The sequence below is a fragment of the Chiloscyllium plagiosum genome, unplaced genomic scaffold, assembly GCF_037043375.1.
Source record: "Chiloscyllium plagiosum isolate Xiang-an unplaced genomic scaffold, Cpla_swu_hap1 HiC_scaffold_3, whole genome shotgun sequence".
Taxonomy (NCBI): Eukaryota; Metazoa; Chordata; class Chondrichthyes; order Orectolobiformes; family Hemiscylliidae; genus Chiloscyllium; species Chiloscyllium plagiosum.
In genome coordinates, this window is record NW_028270141.1 from 28,216,222 (window position 1) to 28,242,105 (window position 25,884).

Sequence of the window (25,884 nt, forward strand, 5' to 3'; positions counted from 1 at the left end):
AGGATTGCCTACGACATTTCTCTTACTTCGTCTAAAAGGTTGCAATGACCAAAGTATAGTGAATGCAAGTGGGCTAATACTAATAGATTTATTTAAAGCTGCACTGATTTTGTAATTAACATGATTACAAGTTTACATAAACCTTGAAATTCTTCTATTAAGATGCAATTTGTGTGGAGTGAGACCTGATCCCACTGGGTCTCATTCCTTTCTGCTCACAGTAAAACCAACATTTCAGAGAACACCTCTGGGACACCTGGACCAACCAACCTAACCACCCTGTGGCTCAACACTTCAACTCCCCCTCCCACTCCACCAAGGACATGCAGGTCCTTGGACTCCTCCATCGCCAGACCATAGCAACACAACAGTTGGAGGAAGAGCGCCTCATCTTCCGCCTAGGAACCCTCCAACCACAAGAGATGAACTCAGATTTCTCCAGTTTCCTCATTTCCCCTCCCCCCACCTTGTCTCAGTCAAATCCTCGAACTCAGCACCGCCTTCCTAACCTGCAATCTTCTTCCTGACCTCTCCGCCCCCACCCCACTCCAGCCTATCACCCTCACCTTGACCTCCTTCCACCTATCGCATTTCCAATGCCTCTCCCCCAAGTCCCTCCTCCCTACCTTTTATCTTAGCCTGCCGGACACACTTTCATCATTCCTGAAGAAGGGCCTATGCCCAAAACGTCAATTCTCCTGTTCTTTGGATGCTGCTTGACCTGCGCTTTTCCAGCAACACATTTTCAGCTCTGATCTCCAGCATCTGCAGTCCTCACTTTCTCCTCAATAATGCAGGTATACATGCTGTCAGAAATATGAGACTTGGGGACAATTACCAGTTTCCATTGTCCTTGGAAGATTGTTTTATGAAAAACAACTGGTAGTCCCTCTTCACTAGAGTAGGACAATGCTTTTCTGAAAAGATCTCCTGTGTGAAGTTCTGGATCAAGCTGACAATCGGGTTCTGCCTCACTACACCTATGATGATGAAGTATGGCTTGAGAAATTTGAAGTCCGTAAAATATATCATTTAGACAACAATGGCAATAGAGTCAATGAACAACTAATTAAAATACACTTTTAGAACATACTTCTTACACAGTTTTACAATTGATTATACTTTGGATAGAACTCTCTTGGTGAGGACAAAGTTAAAATTGCACAACACAAGGTTATGCTTCAACAGATTTATTTGGAAATACAAGCTTTCGAAATGCTGCTCCTACCTGATGAAGGAGCAGCACCCTGAATGCTTGTACTTCTCAATAAACCTGTTGGACTGTAACCTGGTGTTGTATGATTTTAAACTTTGTCCACCCCAGTCCAACACCAGCACCTCCACATCATATGTTGGTGTGTGCTTATGCCATTCACAGTTGTTTGCATGAATTGCAGAAAGCTAATGTGCAGGTACAGCAGGTAATAAGGAAGACAAATAGAATTCTGGCAATTATCGTTAAAGGAATAGAGTATAAAAGTAGGGAATTATTGCTGCAAATTTACAAGTCATTTGTGAGACCAGACCTGGAATAGTGCGTACAATTTTGGTCCCTTTACTTAAGCAGTGATGCAGTTGTATTGGAAGCAGTTCAGAGGAGAATCACTAAACTGTTTCCAGTGATGAGGGGTTTAACTTATGAAGACAGCTGGAAAACTTCAGGCCTATTCCGTCTGAAATTTAGAAAAATGAGAGGACATCCAAATTAGGTACAGGTGATGCTAAAGGGAATTGATAAAACAGACATAGGAAGGATGTTTCCTCATGTGGTGCAATCTAGAAATTGAAGTCCCAGTTTTAAGATGGGGCTAGCAGATTTAAAACAGAAATGAGGAGAATTTGTTGAATTCACTACTCCAGAGTGCAATGGATGTTCGGACACTGAATAAATTTAATGAGGAGATACACAAATTTTTAATTAGTAATGGTTTGAAGGGTTACGGACAACAGTTGGGAAAGTGATGTTGAGGCTGGCATGAGATCAGCCATGGTTATATCAAATGGTGGAGCAGGCTCAAGGGGCTGAATTGCCAACTCCTGTTCTGAATTTTTATGTTCTTATGTTCATCTGCAATTTGCACAGAGTTTGGATCTTCAGCTACAATGAAAGCCATTCAGAAAAATCGCCAGTATGTGTTGCAGAACAAGGTCAAGGACGAACTGGTGGTTATTACTATATGGAACAACTAAGAATCACGTTCATATAATCATGTGTATGACCTTAACTGTTAATGGTTCCACAAAGTACAGCTAATTTGGTACTTGATTAACTTACTCACTAAACAATCTAATCTATGTTTCTATTCTGTTTCGGATTTTTGTTTGACTAGTTTCCACCAAGAGGATTTGGAAAATCAGTTTTAATCTTGTGTTTTGAAAACAGAATTAATTACTGCAAATTTAGAAGTGCTAATGAGCTAAATAGTACACGATTTGATGACTTCTTTTGGTCATGATAATCTCTATGGGCTGAACTTTATGGGCCACCTTTTGGTAGAAAAATGGATGAGTAATTTTAGGTTCAGTACTAGGTATACCTACGCTAATCATTTTTTTACAGACAGTGGGGAAGCATCAGTGGATCACCTGTCTGTATCTGAATTGTGGCCTTAAGTAAGCGTTTAATGTTCCACTAATATTTTGATACCACCAATTGCAATACAATTGGCAATGGGACAGGCGTGTGCCCAATATGTAATTCAGCAGGTTTAACCCAGCGGTCAGTGAAAAGGAGAGTGCTTCATTCCTAGGGCCCCTGAAACAGTCTTCATGGTTTTGCCTCCACTCCTCCCTGCTCGCATTCTGTCCAACATGACCGCTATGCCACCTTGCTGGTGTCTGCCAACCTAGCCCTACAGAGATATCAGACTTGCCTCAACATTCAGATTTATTGTTGAGTGCCAGTTCTTGTATTGCTTCCACTCTCAGCAAAAGACTACCACTCCTCTGTGCCCTTGCTGGTGTGTGGAGGTGTTGGCCCATAGCTGGCAGGTCTATGAGGCAGGATATTGTCTTGGAGGCAGAGGGAAGTCCTGCCTTGGACTAATTGTAGGCCGTCACTCAAAATATTAAAGTGGAATGGAGCTGGTGAATGAAATTTATGCTAACCTTTTGGGAGTCACCCTCAATGTAAACTTCAGCCTCATGTATCATTATGTTGGAAGGATTTTCAAAATGTCTTCCTACTTAACAATGCAAAAGTGTCAGTCATCTAAATGGCAATTTTAGCTTTTGCAACTTGATGCTTCACAAAAGAAAAATGGAAAATTATTGGGGTGCACAGAAAATACTTCATTTGGGAAGCAAGATGACCCACTGAAATGTCACCTTTTTTTTCTACAATCATGCAAAACCAGATTTTGCTAACTAGCCTAAAGGGATCATAACTGTTGCCATAAACTGTTTGCGCAATAAAACATATTAACATTTTTGTTTTTCACTGTTGGGGTTTGGGCTTTGCTGGCATTTATTTCCTGACCCGAGGAGCCCTGACCTTGGCACAACTCAGAAGCTTGCTGGGCTGTTGGCATAGGTGCAGGATCGAAGGCACTTAAGAGAAGATTGGTTAAGGATGATGTGTTTCTTCATTGAAGGACATTAATGAACGAGATGAATTTTAAATGTTTCATGGTCACCTTTAATATGAGCTTTTTATTTATAATTTTTTTAAAATTAAAATTACTTGTTTGTATCTATGCTTTTGCTATAAATTCTGTGTTACGATCGAGCCCTCCATGATGAAGGAGCGTCGCTCCGAAAGCTAGTGTGCTTCCAATTAAACCTGTTGGACTATAACCTGGTGTTGTGTGATTTTTAACTTTGTACACCCCAGTCCAACACTGGCATCTCCAAATCATGACTACCAGTGCCATGTGCTAGAGAGCATGGAAATAGCATGCTATATCAGAGGAACATGTGTGTGAGGAAATGGTATAGGGGATAGTGATGTCTAGGGCAGTGGAACTGGTTCTGGGTAAGACTGGGACAGTACAACCAGGATGGTTTGCACATACGCAGGACCAGAATCAATATTCAGGGTTAAGTGTGCGGTCGGGGAGAGAGGGTGTTTTGTCGCGCTCTCAAACTAGAACGGTGGGTAGCTTGAAACTTGAATAAAAACAAAAGACACAAAAGTAAGAATCAAAAGGCAGAACAAGCAAATAGCTTCAATTGCTAGGTATGTTTAGGGCCTTGGACATGAAGAGGGGGAAGTTGAATGGGCATATGTTACACCTTCTGTGACTGCGTGGGAAGGTTCCCTGGAGGAATGAGGAAGTGTTTGGAGAACTGGATACTCCCAATCTAGTGCTCTTCCAGCACCACTGATCCAGATACTCCCTATCTATATCTGGCTAACATTTCCTTTCCTGGAACTTACCCATTGATTTGGGTGAATTGGCTATGAAGATATTTCTAGCATCTGTGGCTGACGACTATTTTTCATTGACTTTCAGCCTTCTGATTTGGACATGCACTAATTTCTCAGCTTTTGAACCTGTGTTTTGTGAACTCATGGGCAAAGGAGAAATAATTATGGGATAGTGTATACGAAATGAGGGAAAAAACATGATTTTGTTTCAATATTTTACAACTGCAAGATCTCCCAAATTTACAGCCAATTAAGTGCTTTTGAAGTGCAATCATTACTGTGCTGTAGTGAAAAGCAATAAATAATTTGTATATAGCAAGTTCCCACAAAGAATAAAAATAAATCAGGTAATTTTTGTTCTAGTGATGTCAACAGATAACTATTCAGCTTCTAATAGTGCTGCTTAATCTTTTAAAAATCTTTTAAAAACAAATGGGGTTCATATGAAATATATCACTGTCAAACTCTGCAGCTTTTTTCTGAAGTCTTCATTAGGTTATGCACTGGAGTCTGTCTTATAATGTTTGAATCCATAACTTACTGTTCCAGCTTGTTGGAATGTATACATTTATATATTACAATTCCATAGTCTTCATTTGAGACTTAGTTTTTTTCTTTTTTTTTCATTATAAATCCTTATATCCAAAGTTTTGTTAAAAACAGCTCATATTTGCATAGTGTGGCCAGAGCGTGCACCTGCAAAGAACGTGTTTGTACTTTATGAATTTATATGGAAAGATAAGATTCACCATTGGCTATAGTCATAGGACAACATTGCTGACATGAGTTGGGGTGTAAATAAGGTACCCATCGGGATGGTCAAATTTGTCAGCAACTCTGTGGTAGGAGGGTCAGTTACTCTTGAGGGGAGTCAGGTATCTTTGTTGAGGGGGGGGGTGGGTTTGGGATATCAGGTACTCTCTGATGGGTATGGCAGGCAGGGAGCGATAGGGGTTGGTGTCAGGCCTCCTTTTAGATTGTTAACAATAGAGACAATTATGCTTAAAAGGTGCATGAACCCCGTTGAACTGTCAAACAAGTGTCTATATTAAGTCTCAAAAAATGTCAAACCTGTGAACAGCTCTCAAATGTGCTTTTTGTTGATGAAAATGCTTTTCTCAATGGAATATTTTCTGTAAAATAGAACTTTAAGTAATAGAACTGCTTTTGTTTTCTCCTGTTGCATGTAGTGGATGTTAGGTGAGGTGCCATTATAGATGAAAGGGGAAATTTTGGTGCTTGGAACTATGGATTGGCATTAATCAGTCCTAATTTGGCCTCAGAATTAACAGAGACCATAGGAAATGGATAGATAGGGCATTTGGTGGCATTGGATTAACATGGATGGTACATGGCGAATGTTTGCGGTTGAGGGATATTTGAGGAGTGATAGGGAGAGAAATGTTTTATGTTTTACTCTGTTGAACTATTTCATTTTGCACACAATGCTGGAACGCTCAAGCAGGTTTTCTGCTTCGCCAATTTGGAACCTGGCAGCCTCCACTTCTCCTCCCTGGTTGCCTAGTCCAAATTCCAATTTGATCTTGCTTCTCCTCCTACCCTCAACCAGAAAATGTGGATTGGGAAACTGGCATCTTTGGGGGTTAGGTTTGCAGAGCTGTAAATTCTCGTACCTCTGTGCACTCAACCCAGGATAGAAATTGTTGGCCGTTTTAACTTGGATAAATGTCAAACACTTCACATTGTTGCTGACTGCAAACCTGAGTACCTTCTAGTCATATGCAAAATAGATAGGGTATAAGGTTAACTTATTCGTATTCAGTCATGTGCTTAACCTGCAGGCAACCAGCAACCTACCCTGACAGATCATTCTGTATAATATCCATGAAAATATTTTTATTTCTCCTTATGATCTTTCAAAGTGTGTCTGAATGATGTGAAAATTTTCTGATAAATGTGCTTTGGTATCTGTTGGGCGAAAACTGTCTGTATTTATTTTAGGTGAGACCTTTTTTTGCAAGAACAGTCATGAATTCTTATTCTATCAATCTGAATTTAATTTTAATCCTGCTTCTGTAATGGGGTCATGCAATGCTGTAATCTACTCAAACAACTATTTCTTCACCTTTTGCACTATTGGTTTGTATTATTTCTCTCTTTAAAAGTGAAAGGAAAATATTTGAGAAACATATGGTTGAACTTTTTGTGCGATCGATATTCATTTCAAGTGAATGTTGATTTCACTGAGCAATTTTGTAACTAGCATAAAGGAGTTACATCCCGAACTGTGTAGAAGAACCTTCCCAAAGGATCTAGTGATCCAGCATTATATATTTCTGCAATGTAATTTAACTTAATTTTAACTGATAAACTGAGTCAGAAAAAATGAAGTTTTGCTTGACTGATTTATGAATAGAGTTTAGTTTATGCATTTCAGTATAGCGAAATTGGATTTCATTATGTGTGACAATGTTTCAAAGTAGAAAAAAAAAGCCTGTTGAAATGTTTAGGTTTTACAATATTCCAAAGTATTTCAGTGAATTTGATGAATCACTTGGGATATATTCATATCAAGTGGAGTACAAACATCTGTTCCACTCAAAATTAATGCAAGTTCATTTCTTAAAAAAACTCTGTTTTGGTATTATAAATTGTCACTGCTGCATATAATATTTCTAAAAAAACTCTTGATGGATAAACATTATTGAAAAAAGGTAATGTAAACTGTGTGCTAACATTGTGTTATAGATTTTGCAGCAACTTAATGTTGCAAATAGCCATGCTAATTAAATGACTGCTTTATTTACAGTGAATCCAATTCCCTCAAACCTCAAATCTGAGGCCAAGAAAGCTGCAAAAATTCTGAGAGAGTTTACTGAAATAAGTTCAAGAAATGGACCTGACGTAATTATACCAGGTTTGTAAAATAATTGCTTGGTGCTGTTGTATCTTTCATTGGAGATGTTGTCAAGTACGTGTTAGAATTTTAATTTGTGATTACTTTGGAATTATAAAATTAAGTTAGTTTTCTTTAAAAACCTTTAGTTGAACTTTTCCAGTACTATTGAATCTAGTGAGAGTACACGAGGATGTTCTAGTACTTGGAATTTTGAACAGAGGTATGTTGAACAAAATTTCTTTTGAAGATTTTTTTTAAAAATGATAGAGGAACTTGATTTGGGTTCCTAGAATTACTCAAAGTACAGAAATAGAAAACTTAATAAGCAATGTTTAACAAATTTAAGCAAGATTGGGGAACCAAAAAGTGTAAATTTAAAGATTTCTACCAAAAATTTCAATGTTATGTTAGTTTTGTTCTTTTAGAAATGGAATAAACTAATGAAGACTGAGTTAAGAATGAAGACATAAATTGTGATACTGCACAGCCAAACACTTGTTAATTTCCACTCTATCAAACAATCAAAACAACCTGACTTCCTCTTTGGATCAAGTAGAACTGTGTGTTAAAGGTCTTGGCAGGTGGTCTGTATAGTTGAGATGATGGATATCATCAGTAGACTACCAACATAACACATTAATGTTACAATAAATATGTTTATATCTAGTATTATTCAGGAATTTTCAGTGTATCATTGGTTAGCTAAGTTGTTTGGAAGACTGGTTTGTGATGCAAAGTGATACCAACAGCACAGATTCAATTCCTGCACTGGTTGAGGATACTATGAAAGGTTGTCCTTCTCAACCTCTCCCCTCATGTAAAGTGTGGTGACACTACCACCAGTCATCTGTCTCTCTATAATGAAAGAGCTGCCCTATGACACTAAGGTATCTTTACTTTTTACCAACTGAGATTAGTGTTAACAGCATTTTCATATATAATTCTTGAGTTTCGTTAGCACCTCTTTATAAAATAATTTCAGGACCATTCATTGTGACTAGTATTAGGGAAGTAAGTACTTAAAATTGTACAACAACAGGAAAAGGTAAGCACAGTCAATCTGAAATGTCAAGAATTACTTTGGGTAATTCTAGGAACCCAAATCAAGTTCCTCTTCCATTGGCCTTGTTTTAGGATGTAAAGTTCAAAATATCTAATCCACATATGAATCTATCTTAAATTCTGAATCATTAGCTTTTTCCTGTTTACTATTTTACAGTTTTCAATCATTTATACAATTATATTTTAATTACATCAAAAACTACTTACAGTAAAAATATTCCATGTTCTAAGAATCCTTTGCATGGAATGAAACTCCAGCATCCTCCCATAAATCAAATTCTGCTAATCAATCTTCTGGTAATCAATGCTGAACTATTTGCTACCCACCGAAGATAATCTCATTATTTACCTTCCATCACTTTGAAAACCTTCAGATTTCTCCTCATATCTTTTTGAAAAGCCTCGTTTTTTTTGAGCTTTAAAGCTATTTTGTTTCATTCTTGGAATTGTTTGTTTTAACTGAAGTTTTGTTATTATCTTTCCTCGGGTCTGGTAAGGTTCATATGTACCCAAAGCTACCTTAATAGTGGATAGTTAGATCCTAACATTTAATTCATGGACGTCAATATCTGAACACACTCCCAAGAGGCCGCCAGTGTACATATAACACAAAGAATGATGTGTTTCCTTAAACAAGGAGGAAAAAACTTGAACTGCATTACACTAGACAAAATGCTTAGAAAGACTTCAAGCTGAAATTTGCTTTTTTTTAAAAACTTAGTTTGGAGTTGCATAAAGTTTTTTGGAGGATTTGCTGGTGTGAGGTCTCGTGCTGTATCTTATGAAATTTGCCTAAATAATTACCACTCCCCTATGGTGTCTATCATGTCCAATTTCTGTCTCACCTTCCCAAGTGTCGTTCTGGGAATAATGCATCACTCAGCGTATATCCCAGCAAATACTAGCAACCCTTACACCAACACTAATTGTGTATTAATCGGAGCTGTCATGCATGGTTCTTGACATTTTTCCCACACATAATACATGGGGGAACACTCTGTGGGCAAAATCTTGAAGTCCTGCAGGATGGTGTGGCGCAGAGGGTTGGTGCAGACACAATAGGCCAAATGGTCTCTATCTGCTCTATAGGGATTCTATGAATTACAAAGGCAAATTAAATATTGGCCTTTATTGAAAAGTGGATGATGTATAAAAGTAGGTAAGTCTTATAACAACCTTGTACACTATTGGTAAAATACAACCTTGAGTACTGTATTCTTCTTTAAGGAGGGATATATTTGAATTGGATACAGTTAAGAAAAGCATGATCAGGCTGATACCAGGGATAAGGTGGTTATCTTATGAGGAAAGATTGAGCAGTTTGGGCCTATGTTCTTTGGAGTTAAAACAAAAAAAAAAATGATCTTCTTGAAACATACAAGGTTCTTCAGAAGCTTGACAGGGTACTTAAGAAACGCAGCGTCATAGTACATGGAAATAGACCCTTCGGTCCAACTTGCCCATGCCAACTATGTTTCCTAAAATAAACTAGTCTCATTTGCCTGCATTTGGCCCATATTCTTATAAACTTTTCCTATTAATGTACCCTGTCCAAATGTCTTTTAAATGTTGTAATTATATCTGCATCACCACTTCTTCTGACAGTTCATTCCACACATGAACCACTCATTGTATGAAAACATAGTCCCTCAGGTCCCTTTTTAAGTCTTTCTCCTCTCACCTTAAAATTTGTTTTGAATTCTACAACCCGAGGGAAAATATCTTATGTATGTTCACCTTTTTTTATGCCCATCACGATTTTATAATCCTCTCAATTCCTACACTCCAGCAAAAGAAGTCCCAACTTATCTGGCCTCACCAAACCTGCTACCTTATAACTCAAACCTGCCAATCCTGGTAACATCCATGTAGTTCTTTTCTCTCTTCTGTCCAATTTAATAATATCCTTCACACAGCAGGGCAATGAGAACTGCATGTAATACTCCAAAAGTGGTCTCACTAACGTTCTGTTCAACTGCAACATGATGTCCCAACTCCTAAACTTATTGGCCTGAGCAACGAAGGCAAGCATTCCAAATGCCTTCTTTACCACTCTGTAGTGCAACTTGCAGTGAACTATGTACCTGAACATTTTGGTGTCTCTGTTCTCAGTCCCCAGGGTCCTATCATTTTCTGTGTAAGTCCTGCCCTGTTGTTCTTAGCAAAATGTAACACCTCGCATTATCTATGATAAACTCCAACTGCCACTCCTTGGCACATTGGCCCAATTGATCTTAGATAAACTTTTTCACTGTCTATTACACCACCAATTTTACAAACTTACTAATCATGATACCTATATGCTGAGAAGTTGTTCATGCTTGTTGAGTAATCTGTAATTATCGGTTTCCAATTTAAGACACAAATGAGGTAGAATACTTCTGAGGATAGTAAATCTTTGAAATTCACCGTCCTAGAGAAAAGTGAAGTTTCCATCGTTGAACGTATTCAAGGGTGAGTTAGATTTTTGTTTGACAAGACAGCCAAGGCTAATAGTTGCAGGATGGAACTTGAAGATGAAGACATGATCAGATCAGCCAAGACCTTATTGAGTGGTACAGTAGACTTGTAGGACTTACCACATATGTCAGAAAGTGTTCATATTAAGGAGATCATTTATGGTTTTCCCAAAGACATTGATATCTTCCTGAATGCAGTAATGTTTGCTGTCAGCACCAAACCGATTGCCTTTTTCTATTAGGAGCATCGAGGAGCTTCAGCAAAATCTGCAGTCATTGTTTTTACCTTGTTGATTTTAACCCTACTGCGAATCCTCTTGCAAGGATGCCTGCCTTGAAGAAGTTTTCCTCCTCTCTCTACAAGAATCTCAGGGAGTCCCTCTCCCACTGCAACTCCCAGGTCATTTCCTCTGCCCTGAAGCTCTTCAACCATGTCGTGAAACAAACGCGCTACTACAGCCACATCTGCTTCCTCAGTGCCTGTCTCCGTAACCAACTCATCCCACACGGACTCCGGACCACCTTTAAACCGGCAGCGTTTGGACCCGAACAGGACAAACAGTACAGACTACAGATTCAAAAACACCAGCAACAGTTCTCTTTCAAGATCCTCCGCTCCACGCTTGCAGCAATGCGTCGGCACCTAACCTCTCTACAGTCAGCCCTGCCTCAGCTGAGGGCCACACTCTCTCAGAATTGCAAAGGACCCACTCTGTACTACATCCTTAGGAGAATCCATACTCTCAACAAACAGTATTTCAATTCCATCTCAAACATCAAAAACTGTAAGTACAACAAACTTTTATCCACCCACCTCCATAACCAGCGCTCCTCAAACATTCCAGAAGATTTCACTGGCTTCGGAAAAGCCATTAGCCATGTGGCTGATGCAGCTGCCACCCCCACGCTGATTGATGATGTCACTTCCGCCCCCATCATGGCCACTCCCACAGCCACTTCCGGCCCTCACATCATTGCCGATGCCACATGCTCAGTGACTTCCGCCACCCCTACTGCCGTGTCTGCCACCACTTCCGCCCCCTGCATTCTGCTGACACGCCCCCCACAGACCCCACTGTCACTATCCCCACCCCCCAGAACCTCGAGGGGAGCACTACCCCTGCTCATGCCTCCACCCCCATTCCCCCCACCATCACACCCATTCCAGGTACTGGCTCTGACCCCACTCTCAGCTCCACACCCACATCAGATCCCAGCTCCCAGCCCTGCCGGGTTTTCACCATCTCCCCGGACCTCCCACTCACTGAGGACGAACGATCAGTCCTCAGCAAAGGACTCACATTCATCCCCCTCCGTCCACGCAGCAATGAATTTAATACACGCCGTGACATCGAACACTTCTTCCGTCGCCTCCGCCTCCGAGCTTACTTTCACAATCAGGACCCCTGCCCACCTTCCGAGGACCCCTTCACCCACCTCCAACACACTGCATCCACCTGGACACCCCACGCTGGCCTATTACCTGCCCTCGACCTCTTCATTTCCAACTGCCGCCGGGACATTAACCGCCTCAACCTATCTACCCCCCTCCCCCACTCCAACCTCTCACCCTCACAACGCGCAGCCCTCCAATCCCTCTGCTCTAATCCCAACCTCACCATCAAGCCAGCGGATAAAGGGGGCGCAGTGGTAGTCGGGCGCACTGACCTCCACACCGCTGAAGCCAAACGCCAACTCGAGGACACCTCTTCCTACTGGCCACTTGACCATGACCCCACCCCCATCACCAAACCATCATCTCCCAGACCACACAGAACCTCAGATCTCCCACCCACAGCTTCCAACCTCATAGTCCGGGAACCTCGCAATGCCCGGTTCTACCTCCTTCCCAAGATCCACAAGCCTGACCACCCTGGCCGACCCATTGTCTCAGCATGCTCCTGCCACACTGAACTTATCTCTACCTACCTCGACACTGTCCTATCCCCCCTAGTCCAGGAACTCCCCACATATGTTCGAGACACCACCCACGCCCTCCACCTCCTCCAAGACTTCCGATTCCCTGGCCCCCAACGCCTCATCTTCACCATAGATATCCAATCCCTCCATCCGCCATGACCAGGGCCTCCAAGCCCTCCGTTCTTTCCTCTCCAGACGTCCCCAACAGTACCCTTCCACCGACACTCTCATTCGTTTGGCCGAACTGGTCCTCACCCTTAACAATTTCTCCTTTGAATCCTCCCACTTCCTCCAGACCAAAGGGGTAGCCATGGGCACACGTATGGGCCCCAGCTATGCCTGTCTCTTTGTTGGCTACGTAGAACAGTTGTTCTTCCGTAATTACACCGGCACCACTCCCCACCTCTTCCTCTGCTACATTGATGACTGCATTGGCGCCACCTTGTGCTCCCGCGAGGAGGTTGAGCAATTCATCAACTTCACCAACACATTCCACCCTGACCTTAAATTTACCTGGACCATCTCTGACACCTCCCTCCCCTTCCTGGACCTCTCCATCTCCATTAGTGACGACCGACTTGACACTGACATTTTTTACAAACCCACCGACTCCCACAGCTACCTGGATTACTCCTCTTCCCACCCTATCTCTTGCAAAAATGCCATCCCGTATTTCCAATTCCTCCGCCTCCGCCGTATCTGCTCCCAGGAGGACCAGTTCCACCACAGAACACACCAGATGGCCTCCTTCTTTAGAGACCGCAATTTCCCTTCCCACATGGTTAAAGGTGCCTTCCAACGCATCTCGTCCACATCCTGCACCTCCGCCCTCAGACCCCATCCCTCCAACCGTAACAAGGACAGAACACCCCTGGTGCTCACCTTCCACCCTACAAACCTCCGCATAAACCAAATCATCCGCCGACATTTCCGCCACCTCCAAAAAAGACCCCACCACCAGGGATATATTTCCCTCCCCACCCCTTTCCGCCTTGCGCAAAGACCGTTCCCTCCGTGACTACCTGGTCAGGTCCACGCCCCCCTACGACCCACCCTCACATCCTGGCACTTTCCCCTGCCACTGCAGGAACTGTAAAACCTGTGCCCACACCTCCTCCCTCACCTCTATCCAAGGCCCTAAAGGAGCCTTCCATATCCATCAAAATTTTACCTGCACATCCACTAATATCATTTATTGTATCCGTTGCTCCCGATGCGGTCTCCTCTACATTGGGGAGACTGGGCGCCTCCTAGCAGAGCGCTTTAGGGAACATCTCCAAGACACCCGCACCAATCAACCACACTGCCCCGTGGCCCAACATTTCAACTCCCCCTCCCACTCTGCCGAGGACATGGAGGTCCTGGGCCTTCTTCACCGCCGCTCCCTCACCACCAGACGCCGGGAGGAAGAACGCCTCATCTTCCGCCTCGTCATTTCCCCTTCCTCATTTCCCCTTCCCCCACCTCATCCTAGTTTCAAACTTCCAGTCCCCTTGACTTGTCCGGACTTGTCCGACCTGCCTATCTCCTTTTCCACCTATCCACTCCACCCTCTCCTCCCTGACCTATCACCTTCATCTCCTCCCCCACTCACCTATTGTACTCTATTCTACTCTCTCCCCACTCCCATCCTCCTCTAGCTTATCTCTCCACGCTTCAGGCTCTCTGCCTTTATTCCTGATGAAGGGCTTTTGCCCGAAACGTCGATTTTGCTGAAGCTCCTCGATGCTGCCTGAATTGCTGTGCTCTTCCAGCACCATTGATCCAGAATCTGGTTTCCAGCATCTGCAGTCATTGTTTTTACCTTTTTCTATTCGGAGCACAGCTTTGACCATGCATTATTTTTTATGTTCCCTCACGTTTTCAGTAGTCTTGAATCATACTAGTTAATCAGCATTATACCACTGCATTCAACAGATGATAGATACCCTGCTCCAGGGGCTCCAGATTTCATATCCTCCATTATGAACCCGCCTTAGCAATGACATTGAAAATTCAACAATTATCAAGTAGCTTGATTCTGCCAAGTTCAAAGTGGTTTTTGTGCCACCTATTTTGATTAAAGGCCCTGACAATACATACCCTGTGTTTAAACAATAAGTGTTTTCACAACAACAATTTTTATTGTTTTATTGCTACACTTTTAATGTAGTGAAATGTTCCCAGACACTTATTCAATGAATATTCAGCTCGTTAGTGATGCTCATTCTAGTCTGCTATCCTATCAATTTGCTGCTGTATCATCATTCTGTATGAGACTGCATGCTACTCTCAAATTATGACTTTTTTCGTTCTCTGACAGTCAAAAACACCTGCACTTTTCCGTCAGAGTAATGTGTCAGGGCAGTTGCTTGGAGACCAAGGTTACCCGCCTCAACCAGAACTGATAATATTACTCCATTGTCAGAGGACAGATGGTGACAGCAGATTTAGTAAAGCCTTGTATGCTGCATACAGTATTATTGAACAGATCATTGGTATGCTGAAGTCCCATTTTCATTTCCAAGATCAGTGCTTCCCAACTCATTTCCCACTGTGACCCATTTTGAGTCTTGATAATTGTCACACTTCCTCAGTGAGAACTGTGAGAATGGAGAAGAGATGGATGTGAGAGTGGGGGCTTGTTAGAGGGCATGTAGCTATTTTAACTGAATTGGAGCTCCATGGCAGCCATTGCTGTCTTGTGAACCTAAATTTTCAGCTTTCAACCCCAATGTGGTTCCAAATCCTGCTTGGGCAAACTCTGAAGAAGGGCTTCTGCCTGAAACGTCGATTCTCCTGCTCCTTGGATGCTGCCTGACCTGCTGCACTTTTCCAGCAACACATTTTTCAGTTCTGATCTCCAGCATCTGCAGTCCTCACTTTCTCCCCTTGGGCAAACTCTGGCCTAGACAGTTCAATGCTACCAAGCTGTGTGCAGTGTAACTATACACGTGCAAAAATATTTGATCTTCGCAAAAGGTGAGAGAAAAATGTGTAGTCCAATAATATCTTAATGAAGACAGAGGTACCCAGTTAACCTAGGAGATGAAGCCCCACACAAAATTAGGTAAAAACACATTAGAGGAAAGGAGCTGCTCAATCTTCACAAACCATAATGCCATTGTTGAGAGGCATCTTTGCAATATTCACAGCTATTATTTCCATCTGTGATACATCAATGTCTGTCAAGGACATTTAAAACTAACATCAACCCAAATTAAAGATAAACTGTAAACCTTTGTAAGATATAATCCACTGACATGCCAATTTGCAAAATAATTATGTATTTGCTGATGATGGTAATAATGTAATTTTGCGATTTCTGAGTATTGTTGCTACCCCTTGTACTTAAATATTTTCCTGCCATGAACTTAATTTATTTTGTAGTTTACATTGGTGTCAGAAGTTTCTGGTGTTTGTTTGAAATTTCACTGATCAAGCCTTCAACAAAAAGATCAATGATACTTCTGTTATTTAACATTGTTTCAATACCAGGGAGTTTGGGCATCCATAACCTATTCTGACAAAGGCTAGATCATCTTTATAATGCCACCACTCATATGGTTTGCCATTATTTCCACTAATATTGGGCATGGACTAAACTGGACTAATTGTTTCCATGAGACTAGATAGAATGTTTTCAATTAAGCTGTGAAAGCTGTAGTGCTATTGTAAACATTTCACAAAAATCTATGAAGTCAGTCATGTCTCCACATCCTGCTTGTTGCTGCAGAAATCGCTTCAACTTATTTTTAATTCACATGTGGGATATGGGCATCACTGGCTGGCTAGCATTTATTGCTTATCCCTAGTTGTCTTTGAGAAGGTGAGCTGCCTCCTTGAACTGCTGCAGTCCATGTGCTCTAAGTAGACCCACAAATTCATTAGAGTGGGAATCTCAGGATTTTAACCTGTGACAATGAAGGAACAGTGATATATTTCCAAGTCAGGAAGGTGAGTGGCTTAAAGGTGAAACATGGCCATGTTTCCATGTGTCCGTGGTCCTTGCTCTTTTAGATGGGCATAGTCCTAGGTTTGGTGGGTGCTGTCTCAGGATCTTTGGCAAATTTCTGGCAGTGAGTGCATCTTATAAATCATACACACTGCTGCTACTGAGCATTGGTAATGAAGCAAGTGGATACTTGTGGGTGTGGTGCCAGTGAACAGGCTGCTTTGTCGAGGATGGTATCAAGCTCCTTGAATGTTGTTGGAGCTACACTTCAGTAAGATGTATTCCATCACATTCCTGACTGTGCCTTGTGGTCAATCTTTGAGGATTCAGGAGATGAGTTACTCGCTGCAGTATTCTTAGCCCCTGACCTGTTCTTCTGGCCACTCTATTTATTTGGTGATTCTAGTTGAGTTTCTAGTCAATGTTAACGCCGTGGATGTTGATTGTGGAAGATTCAATGATGGTAACACCATTGAATGCCAAGGGGCTATGGTTAGATTGTCTCTTATTAGAGATGGTCGATGCCTGATTATTTATGTGGCGTAAATGTTACTTGCTACTTGTTAGTCCTAGTCTACATATTTAAGATCTTGTTACATTTGAACATGGACTGGTTCAGTATCTGAGGAGTTGCGAATGCTGCTGAACATTGTGTACTCATTGGTAAATGTCCCCACTTCTGTCCTTATAATGGAGGGAAGGTCATTGATGAAGCAGCTAAAGATGTTTGGGCCACTCCTGTAGAGGTTGCTGACCCTCAGCAACCACAACCATCTTCCTATGTGCCAGATATGACTCCAACCAGTGGAGAGTTGATTGATTCCCATTGATTCCACTTTTGCTCGGGTTCATTGATGCCTGACTGAGTGAAATGCATCCTTGAAGTCAAGGCTATCACAGGTTTCTCATTTCTTCAGCTCTTTTGTTCATGTTTGAACCAAGGCTACAATGAGGTCAGGAGCTGAGTAGCCCTGGCAGAACTCAAACTGGGCATGAGTTAGAAGGTTTTTGCTAAGTAGGCGCTCTTTGACAGCATAGTTGATTATATCTTCCAGCACTTTATTTATGGTTGAGAGTATCCTTCTGGGGTGGCAATTAGCCGAGTTGGAGTTGATCTGCTTTTTGTATGCAGGACATACCTGGGCAATTTCCCACATTAGCATGTAAGATGCCATGTTGTATCTGTACTGGATTAGCTTGGCCAAGTGTGCGGCAAGTTCTAATGCACAAGTCTTCAGTACTATTTCTGATACGTTGTTAGGGCCCATAGCTTTTGCAGTATCCAGTGCCTTCAGCCATTTTTTGATATCAGATGGAATGAGTTAAATTGGCTGAAAACTGGCATCTGTGATGTTGGGGTCCCCTTGAGGAGGCAAAGATGGATCATCCAGTCAGCACTTCTTGCTGAAAATTGCAGCAAATGCTTATGCTTTACCTTTTGCAGTGGTCTGATGGGCTTTTCCATCATTGACGATAGGTCTATTTGTGAAGCCATCTCCTCCAGTGAGTAGTACGATTGTCCACCACAATTCATGATTGGATGTGGTTAGGATTGCAAAGCTTAGATCTGATTCGTTGGTTATGGGTTCGCTTAGCTCTTCCTGTCATTTGTTTCTTATGCATTTTGGCCACAAATAAGTCCTGTTTGATAGCTTCACCAAGTTGAGACCTCATTTTTAGGTATGCATGGTGCTGCTCCTGACGTGCTGTGCTCTCTCTTCATTGAACCAGTGTTGATCCCCTGTCTTGATGTGAAATATGCTAGGCCATAAGGATGCAGATAGTGTTGGGAGTACATTTGTGCTACTGCTGCTGATGACCAACAAAGCCTCATGGATGCTCATCATTGACAATGGTTCAATGATCATCAATATCTCGCGAGTTTTGAATGTCAGACATTCCTCTTGCACTGTGTCGCAATTAGAAGTTGTGGAATTCCTCCAACTTATCCAACAAATAAGAGGAGGCTATCTCAATATAAAATAAAGCCTCCTAAGTCTTAATATCTTTGGCTGATAGGATCAAGCAAACCCCTAAGTTTTTTATAAGTATATTAAGAGTAGGAGGATTACCAAGGAAAGAGTGGGACCTGTTAGAGATCAAAGGCCAACTTCTGTGTGGAACCCGAGGACATGGGTGAAGTCTTAAATTAATGTTTTTCATATGTATTCACAAAGGAGGAAGACATTGAAATTGGAGATTTCAGTTGCGATGGTGAGATTCGAGGGCATGTTAAGACGAATAAGGAGAAATTAATAGATATTTTAGCAAGCATAAAGGTGCATAAATGCCCAGGACATGATGAGATGTATCCCAGTTTGCTGGGATATCTTGCTGGCCACAGGTAAAATGTTAGATTATTAGACAATAGATAACGTGGTTCCTTTGTTCAAGAATTGCAGCATGGATAGGTGAGGTAATTATAGATCAGTTAGTTTGATGTCAGTAGTAGGGAAATTATTGAGAAAAAAAATTGAGGGACGAGATTAATCAGCATTTTAAAAGGCAAAGCTTGAACACAGCTCATGAGCATGGATTTGTTGGAGGGAAATCCTGTATGACTAATTTAATTCAGTGTTTAAAAAAAAATTGACTAAGTATATTGATGAGGGTACTGCAGTTGATGTTGTTTACATGGACTTTAGTAAGGCCTTTGGATTGGTCCCATGTGGAAGGCTGGTCCAAATGTTCAGAGCCAATGGCATTAGGGCGAGGTGGCAAACTGGATCCAAACTGACATACAAATAGAAGGAAAAGGATGATGGTGGAGGAATGTCTTCTGTGATTTGAAAGTCTGTTACCAACAGTGTACTAGTGGGATCGCTGCTAGGAACTTAGCTGTTTGTTATGTATATTAATGACTTGTAATTAGTCAGTTTGACAATGTGATTGATATGGACTTCAGTAAGGCGTTCGACAAGGTTCCCCATGGGAGACTGATTAGCAAGGTTAGATCTCACGGAATACATGGAGAACTATCCATTTGGATACAGAACTGGTTCAAAGGTAGAAGTCAGAGGGTGGTGGTAGAGGGTTGTTTTTCAGACTGGAGGCCTGTGACCAGTGGAGTGCCACAAGGATCGGTGCTGGGTCCTCTACTTTCTGTCATTAACATAAATGATTTGGATGTGAGCATAAGAGGTACAGTTAGTAAGTTTGCAGATGACACCAAAATTGGAGGTGTAGTGGACAGCGAAGAGGGTTACCACAGAATACAACAGGATCTGGACCAGATGGGCTAATGGGCTGAGAAGTGGCAGATCGAATTTAATTCAGATAAATGCGAGTTGCTGCATTTTGGGAAAGCAAATCTTAGCAGGATTTATACACTTAATGATAAGGTCCTAGGCTGTCTTGCTGAACAAGGAGTCCTTGGAGTGCAGGTTCATAGTTCCTTGAAAGTGGAGTGGCAGGTAGATAGAATAATGAAGAAGGCATTTGGTATGCTTTCCTTTATTAGTCAGAGTATTGACTACAGGAGTTGGGAGGTCATGTTGCGGCTGTACAGGACATTGGTTAGGCCACTGTTGGAATATTGCGTGCAGTTCTGGTCTCCTTCCTATCGGAAGGATGTTGTGAAACTTGCAAGGGTTCAGAAAAGATTTACAAGGCTGTTGCCTGTGTTGGAGGATTTGAGCTACAGGGAGAGGCTGAACAGGCTGAGGGTGTTTTCCCTGGTGCATCGGAGGCTGTGGGGTGACCTTATAGAGGTTTACAAAGTTATGAGGGGCATGGATAAGGTAAATAGGCAATGTCTTTTCCCTGGGGTTGGGGAGTCCAAAACTAGAGGGCATAGGTTTAGGGTGAGAGGGAAAAGATATGAAAGAGACCCAAGGGGCAACTTTTTCACACAGAGGGTGGTACGTGCATGGAATGAGCTTCCAGAGGAAGTGGTGGAGGCTGGTACAACTGCAACATTTAAGAGGCATTTGGATGGGTATATGAATAGGAAGGGTTTGGAGGGATATGGGTCTGGTGCTGGCAGGTGGGACTAGATTGAGTTGGAATATCTGGTTGGCATGGACGGTTTGGACCAAAGAGTCTGTTTCCAGGCTATACATCTCTATGACATGAATATTGGTGGTGTTGTTGATAGTGGTCTCAGGTTGAATTATATTAGAATCCCTACAATGTGGAAACAGGCCCTTCAGTCCAACAAGTCCATACCGACCCTCCAAAGTAACCCACCCAGACCCATTCCCCTATTCTATCACCTATATTTATACCTAACTAATGCCCCTAACCTACACATCCCTGAACAATTCACCTAAACTGCACATCTTTGGATTGTGGGAGGAAACCGGAGCACTCAGGGAAGACCCACGCAGACATTGGGAGAATGTGCAAACTTCACACAGACAGTCGCCCGAGGCTGGAATCGAGCCCAGGTGCCTGGCATTGTGAGGCAGCAGTGCTAACCACTGAGCCACCATGCTGCCCTTGCAATCTGATACAGATCAGCTGGTAAATTGGGAAGAGCAATGGCAGATGAAATTTAATCCTAATAAGTGTGAGGTGATGCATTAATAAAGGAAGTATGTATGCAATAAATTATAGTTCACTAGAGAATACCGAAGAACAAAGATCCCTGAAGGTGTCATCACAGGTAGAGAGAGTGCTGAAATAGACATATGGAGTGCTTGCCTTCATTAATCAGCAAATACATTTTGTGACGACTTTATAAAACATTGGTTTGGCCACAAATTGAATACTGTGTTCACTTATGGTTGCCAAATTATCAAAATATATGTTTGCACTGGAGCATGTGCAGAGCAGGATTGAACAGGATGTTGCCTGGGATGAAATGTTTCAGTTATGAGGACAGACTGGGTAGGCTGGGTTTGATCTCTTTGAAGTAAAGGAGGCTGAGTGAGTATACAAAATTGAGAGGTATAGGCAGGGTAGATTGTGAGAATCCTTTCCCCATGGGAGACATATCTAGGACCAGATGGCAGAGGTTTAAGGCGAGAAGTGATTTACGGAAGATATGAGAAAAAAAATTGAACATGCTGCCTGAGAGGGTGGTGGAAGCATCATTTTGCAACATTTAGGAAATATCTGGATGAGCACTTCAAATGGCAAGTGTAGTAGGCTACGGACCTCGTTCAGATATATGGCATTAGTGTAGTTTGGTGCTTATTGGTCACCTTAAGTATTCTTCTCCTGCCATTATACTCCTGTACGGCTTCACTTGATCCCTGTTGTCTATACCTGACATATGCTTACTTCTTTTTCTTGACTAAAATCTTAATTTCTCTAGTCATCCCTATACCTACCAGCCTTGCCCCTCACCCTAACAATAGCAAATTCTCTGGACTCTATTGAAAGACTTCTCTATTATTTCATTATTCCACTATTAGTGACAATTATATATTATTCAATGGATACCTCAGATCTTCAATAGCATTTAGCTATAAGTGCGACATTAATCAGGTTCAGTGGGGATTTTTTTTTACTGTAGCACAACAGGTTATGCAACTATAAATGTGTATATTTTCAGAGCGAATGGAGAGAGTGCACATGTAATTAAGCACTTTTTTTTGACCTACACTAGATGTCAATCAACTAAACATTTTCTCATCATCCAGAATTTGCTGAAGAAGGGTATCTCATGGTGTGGCCCATTCAACTTTAAACATGCACCTGTCAGCTCAAATAGTTTAATTTAAAGACAGGCAGATTTGGGGTTAGTGAAAGTTTAAAGCATTAAAAATCTGAATCCCAACACCAACTCACCCACTCCTGATTTTAACTGAATCCTAATGGGTGCAGTGGTTACATATTCCTCCCAAGAGGTACATTGGCAATTTAAAATACAATAGAAATTGGTTTGTGCCTCATTTGTATCCGTAATTAATGACTGAATTCTAACAGTGAGGTTTTCCCTGCCTTGAGAGATTCAGTAACATCAGGAAGGCAAATGCTGATGAATTTATAGCAAATGTTTACTGTGTGATATAACTGAAATTATATATTGAAAAAGACCTGGATTGTTTGTTCAGTCTCTCATGGTTTAGAATGACCATGTTGGTTTCAGTTCTTTCACATGTGAATCGCAAAACCTTTTTTTTTGAAAGTTACATTGTCAAGTGAATTTTAACAATTGGTATCATGAGGCAAATGCATTTCTAATTTATAGCTAGCCCAATGAGTCATCAGCTTTCAAATCTTTCACACCGCAATAGTCATTGTCTTGTCAGTCATCTAATCCTACCCCCTCTCCAATTCAGCACCTCCATTTTCTGTTCCTTAAGCTTCCTTGCTCGATCTTGTACCAGCCACTGATTCTCCAACACCTCCCACCACTCCCCCTTGCCAAGTCCAATCCATTTTCTTCAGCATTCCGCACTTAACTGAAGGTCAAACCTGTCAACCAAGCTGATTTTGACAAGAGTCATGGAGTCATTTGGGAAGATGACCGGTTTGTTGCAGCTCCACGAATTGCTTTTCATACCTGGAAATCAAAAAGTTAAAATTCGCCAATGATCTTGTCTTTGTCTCAGAAATGGATTGGGGCAAGTGGTATAAGCTGAATGAGGTATTCTTTAATCACCAGCAAACCAATTCAATGCTAAAACATTTTAATAACCCAGTAACATTATTTGAAATATGTGAAGACATGCATACACATACCGATTTCAAAATAATGTTGAAATCATGATGCGACTCCAAAATAAATGAAGAAATGAACAAGACATTGGTGAGCAGCAGAAACTTAGAAGGAACTATGAGGAGTAAAATCTTACTCCAAGTGGGAAGAGACAGTGAATGGAATAAAAGGAGAAATGACTAACCTCGGCAGGGAAGCCTAAGAACCAGGATGTCCAGAGATCAGTCTTCAAAAGAGTCATAAAAACATACAGCATGGAAAAGGCATGGGCCTATAGACCAGTGAGCTTGACATCAGTGGTGGGCAAGTTGTTTGAGGAGCTCCTGAAGGACAGGATTTACATGTATTTGGAAAGACAAGTACTGATTAGGGATAGTCAACATGGTTTTGTGCATGGGGAATCGTGTCTCACTAACTTAATTGAAATTTTAAAGAAGTAATGAAGAGAATTAAAGAAGGCAGAGTGGTGGACATGATCTATATAGACTTCAGCAAGACATTTGACAAGGTTCCTCGCGGTAGACTAGTATGCAAGGTTAGTTTGCATAGAATACAAGGAGTACAAGCCATTGTAATATAAAATGACAGAGGAGTTGCTTTTCAGACTAGAGGCCTGTGACCAAAGGCGTGCCACAAGGATCAGTGCTAAGTCCATTCCTTTTTCTTATTTATAGAAATGATTTGGATATCTACATAGGTGATTTGGTTAGTAAGTTTGCAGATGACACCAAAATTGATAGTACAGTGGACAGCTAAGAAGGGTATCTCAGTGCAATGGGATCTTGATCAGATGGAGTTTAATTTAGATAAATGCGAAGTGCTGCATTTTGGAAAGGCAAATTAGGGCAAGACTTATATACTTAGTGGTAAGGTCCTGGGAGGTGTTGCTGAACAAAGAGACCTTGGAATGCAGGTTCCTAGTTCCTTGAAAGTGGAGTCACAGGTAGGACAGTGAGGAACGCATTGGTATGCTTGTCTTTATTGATCAGTGCATTGAGTATAGGTGTTAGGAGGTCATGTTGTGGCTGTACAGTTAACTGGTTAGACCACTTTTGGAATACTGAGTTCAGTTCTGTCTCCCTGCTATGGGAAGGATGTTGTGTAACTTGAAAGGGTTCAGAAAAGATTTACAAGAATGTTGCCAGGGTTGGAGGGTTTGAACTATGGCGAGAGGCTGAGGGCTAAAGCATTGGAGGCTGAGGGCTGACCCTGGGGTGGGGGAGTCCAGAACTGGAGGGCAGAGGTTTAGGATGAGAGGGGAAAGATATAAAAGGGACCTAAGGGGCAACTTTTCCAAGTAGAGGGTGGTGTATGTATGGAGTGAGCGGCCAGAGGAAACGGGGAGGCTGGTATTATTACAGCATTTAAAAGGCATCTGGATGGTTATATGAATAGGAAGGGATTAGCGGGATATGAGCCAAGTGCTGGCAAATGGGGCTCGAGTAATTTAGGATATCTGGTTGGCCTGGATGAGTTGGACTGAAGAGTGTCTTTCTATGGTGTACAGCTCTATGATTCTATCTACCTTCCCCTCAATCCCTCCACTTGCTAATCTGCTGCTCTGGTTCCCAGCTCTCTGCCACTCCAAAAATCATACAATGCCAGGTTATAGTCCAATAGGTTTATTTGAAAGTGCAAGCTTTTGGAATGCTGCTCCTTCGTTAGGTAACAAGTGGTACTTTCAAATAAACCTGTTGGACTATAACCTCGTGTTGTGTGATTTATAACTTTGGTCCACCCAGTCCAACATCGGCACTCCCACATCACTCTAATTTAAACCCTCCTGAGTAGCACTAGCAAACCTTCCTGTGAGGATATTGGTTCCCCTCCAGTTTAGGTACAACATGTCCCTATTGTAGAGGTCATCCCTGCTGCAGAAGAGGTCCCAATGATCCAACAACCTTAAACCCTATCCCGTGCACCTGCTCCTTATGCACAAATTCATCTGCCCTATCTTTCTATTCCTTGCCTCATGAACATGTGGCTCTGGTCATAACCCAGATATTACTACCCTCAAAATCCTAACAGTCAGAGCACATAGGTTTGACTCTCACCGTGGCAGATGGTAAAATATGAATTTAATAATTAACTGGAATTAAAAGCTATGCAGCTATGATTTTGCAAAGGCCTTCCTGATGTATTATAAAGTCATACAGCACAGAAACAGACCCTTCAGTCTAACCAGTCCATGCCGAACATAATCCCAAACTAAGCTAGTCCCACCTGCCTGTTCCTGGCTCATATCCCTCCGAACCTTTCCTATTCATGTAGTTATCCAAATGTCTTTTTGTAATTGTACCTACATCCACCACTTCCTCAGGAAGTTCATTCCACATGCCAACCAACCTCTGTGTAAAAAATCTGCCTGTCATGTCTTTTATTACATCTCTCTCTTCTCACCTTAAAAATGTCCCCTTTAGTATTGAAATCCTCCATCCTAGGGAAAAGACAACTATCATTAACTCTATGTATACCCCTTGTTATTTTATAAACTTCTATAAGGTTGCCTCTCAACCTCCTGTGCTCCAGTGGAATAAGTCCCAGCCTATCCAGCCTTTCTTTATAACTCCACCCTTCCATACCCGGAAACATCCTGGTAAATCACTTCTGAACCCTCTCCAGCTAAATAATATTCCTCATATAACTTCGAGGAGAAAGTGAGGACTGCAG

General features: G+C 41.8%; 1 protein-coding gene across 1 annotated transcript in view; it reads left to right on the forward strand.

Moving 5' to 3' along the window:
• sh3yl1 (SH3 and SYLF domain containing 1) overlaps positions 1–25,884 on the forward strand; it is a 167,885-nt gene that overhangs the window by 32,028 nt on the left and 109,973 nt on the right. Inside the window, exon 2 of the mRNA XM_043678815.2 lies at positions 7,140–7,247. Coding sequence (XP_043534750.1) covers positions 7,140–7,247 — 108 coding nt within the window. The remainder of the gene's footprint in view (positions 1–7,139; positions 7,248–25,884) is intronic.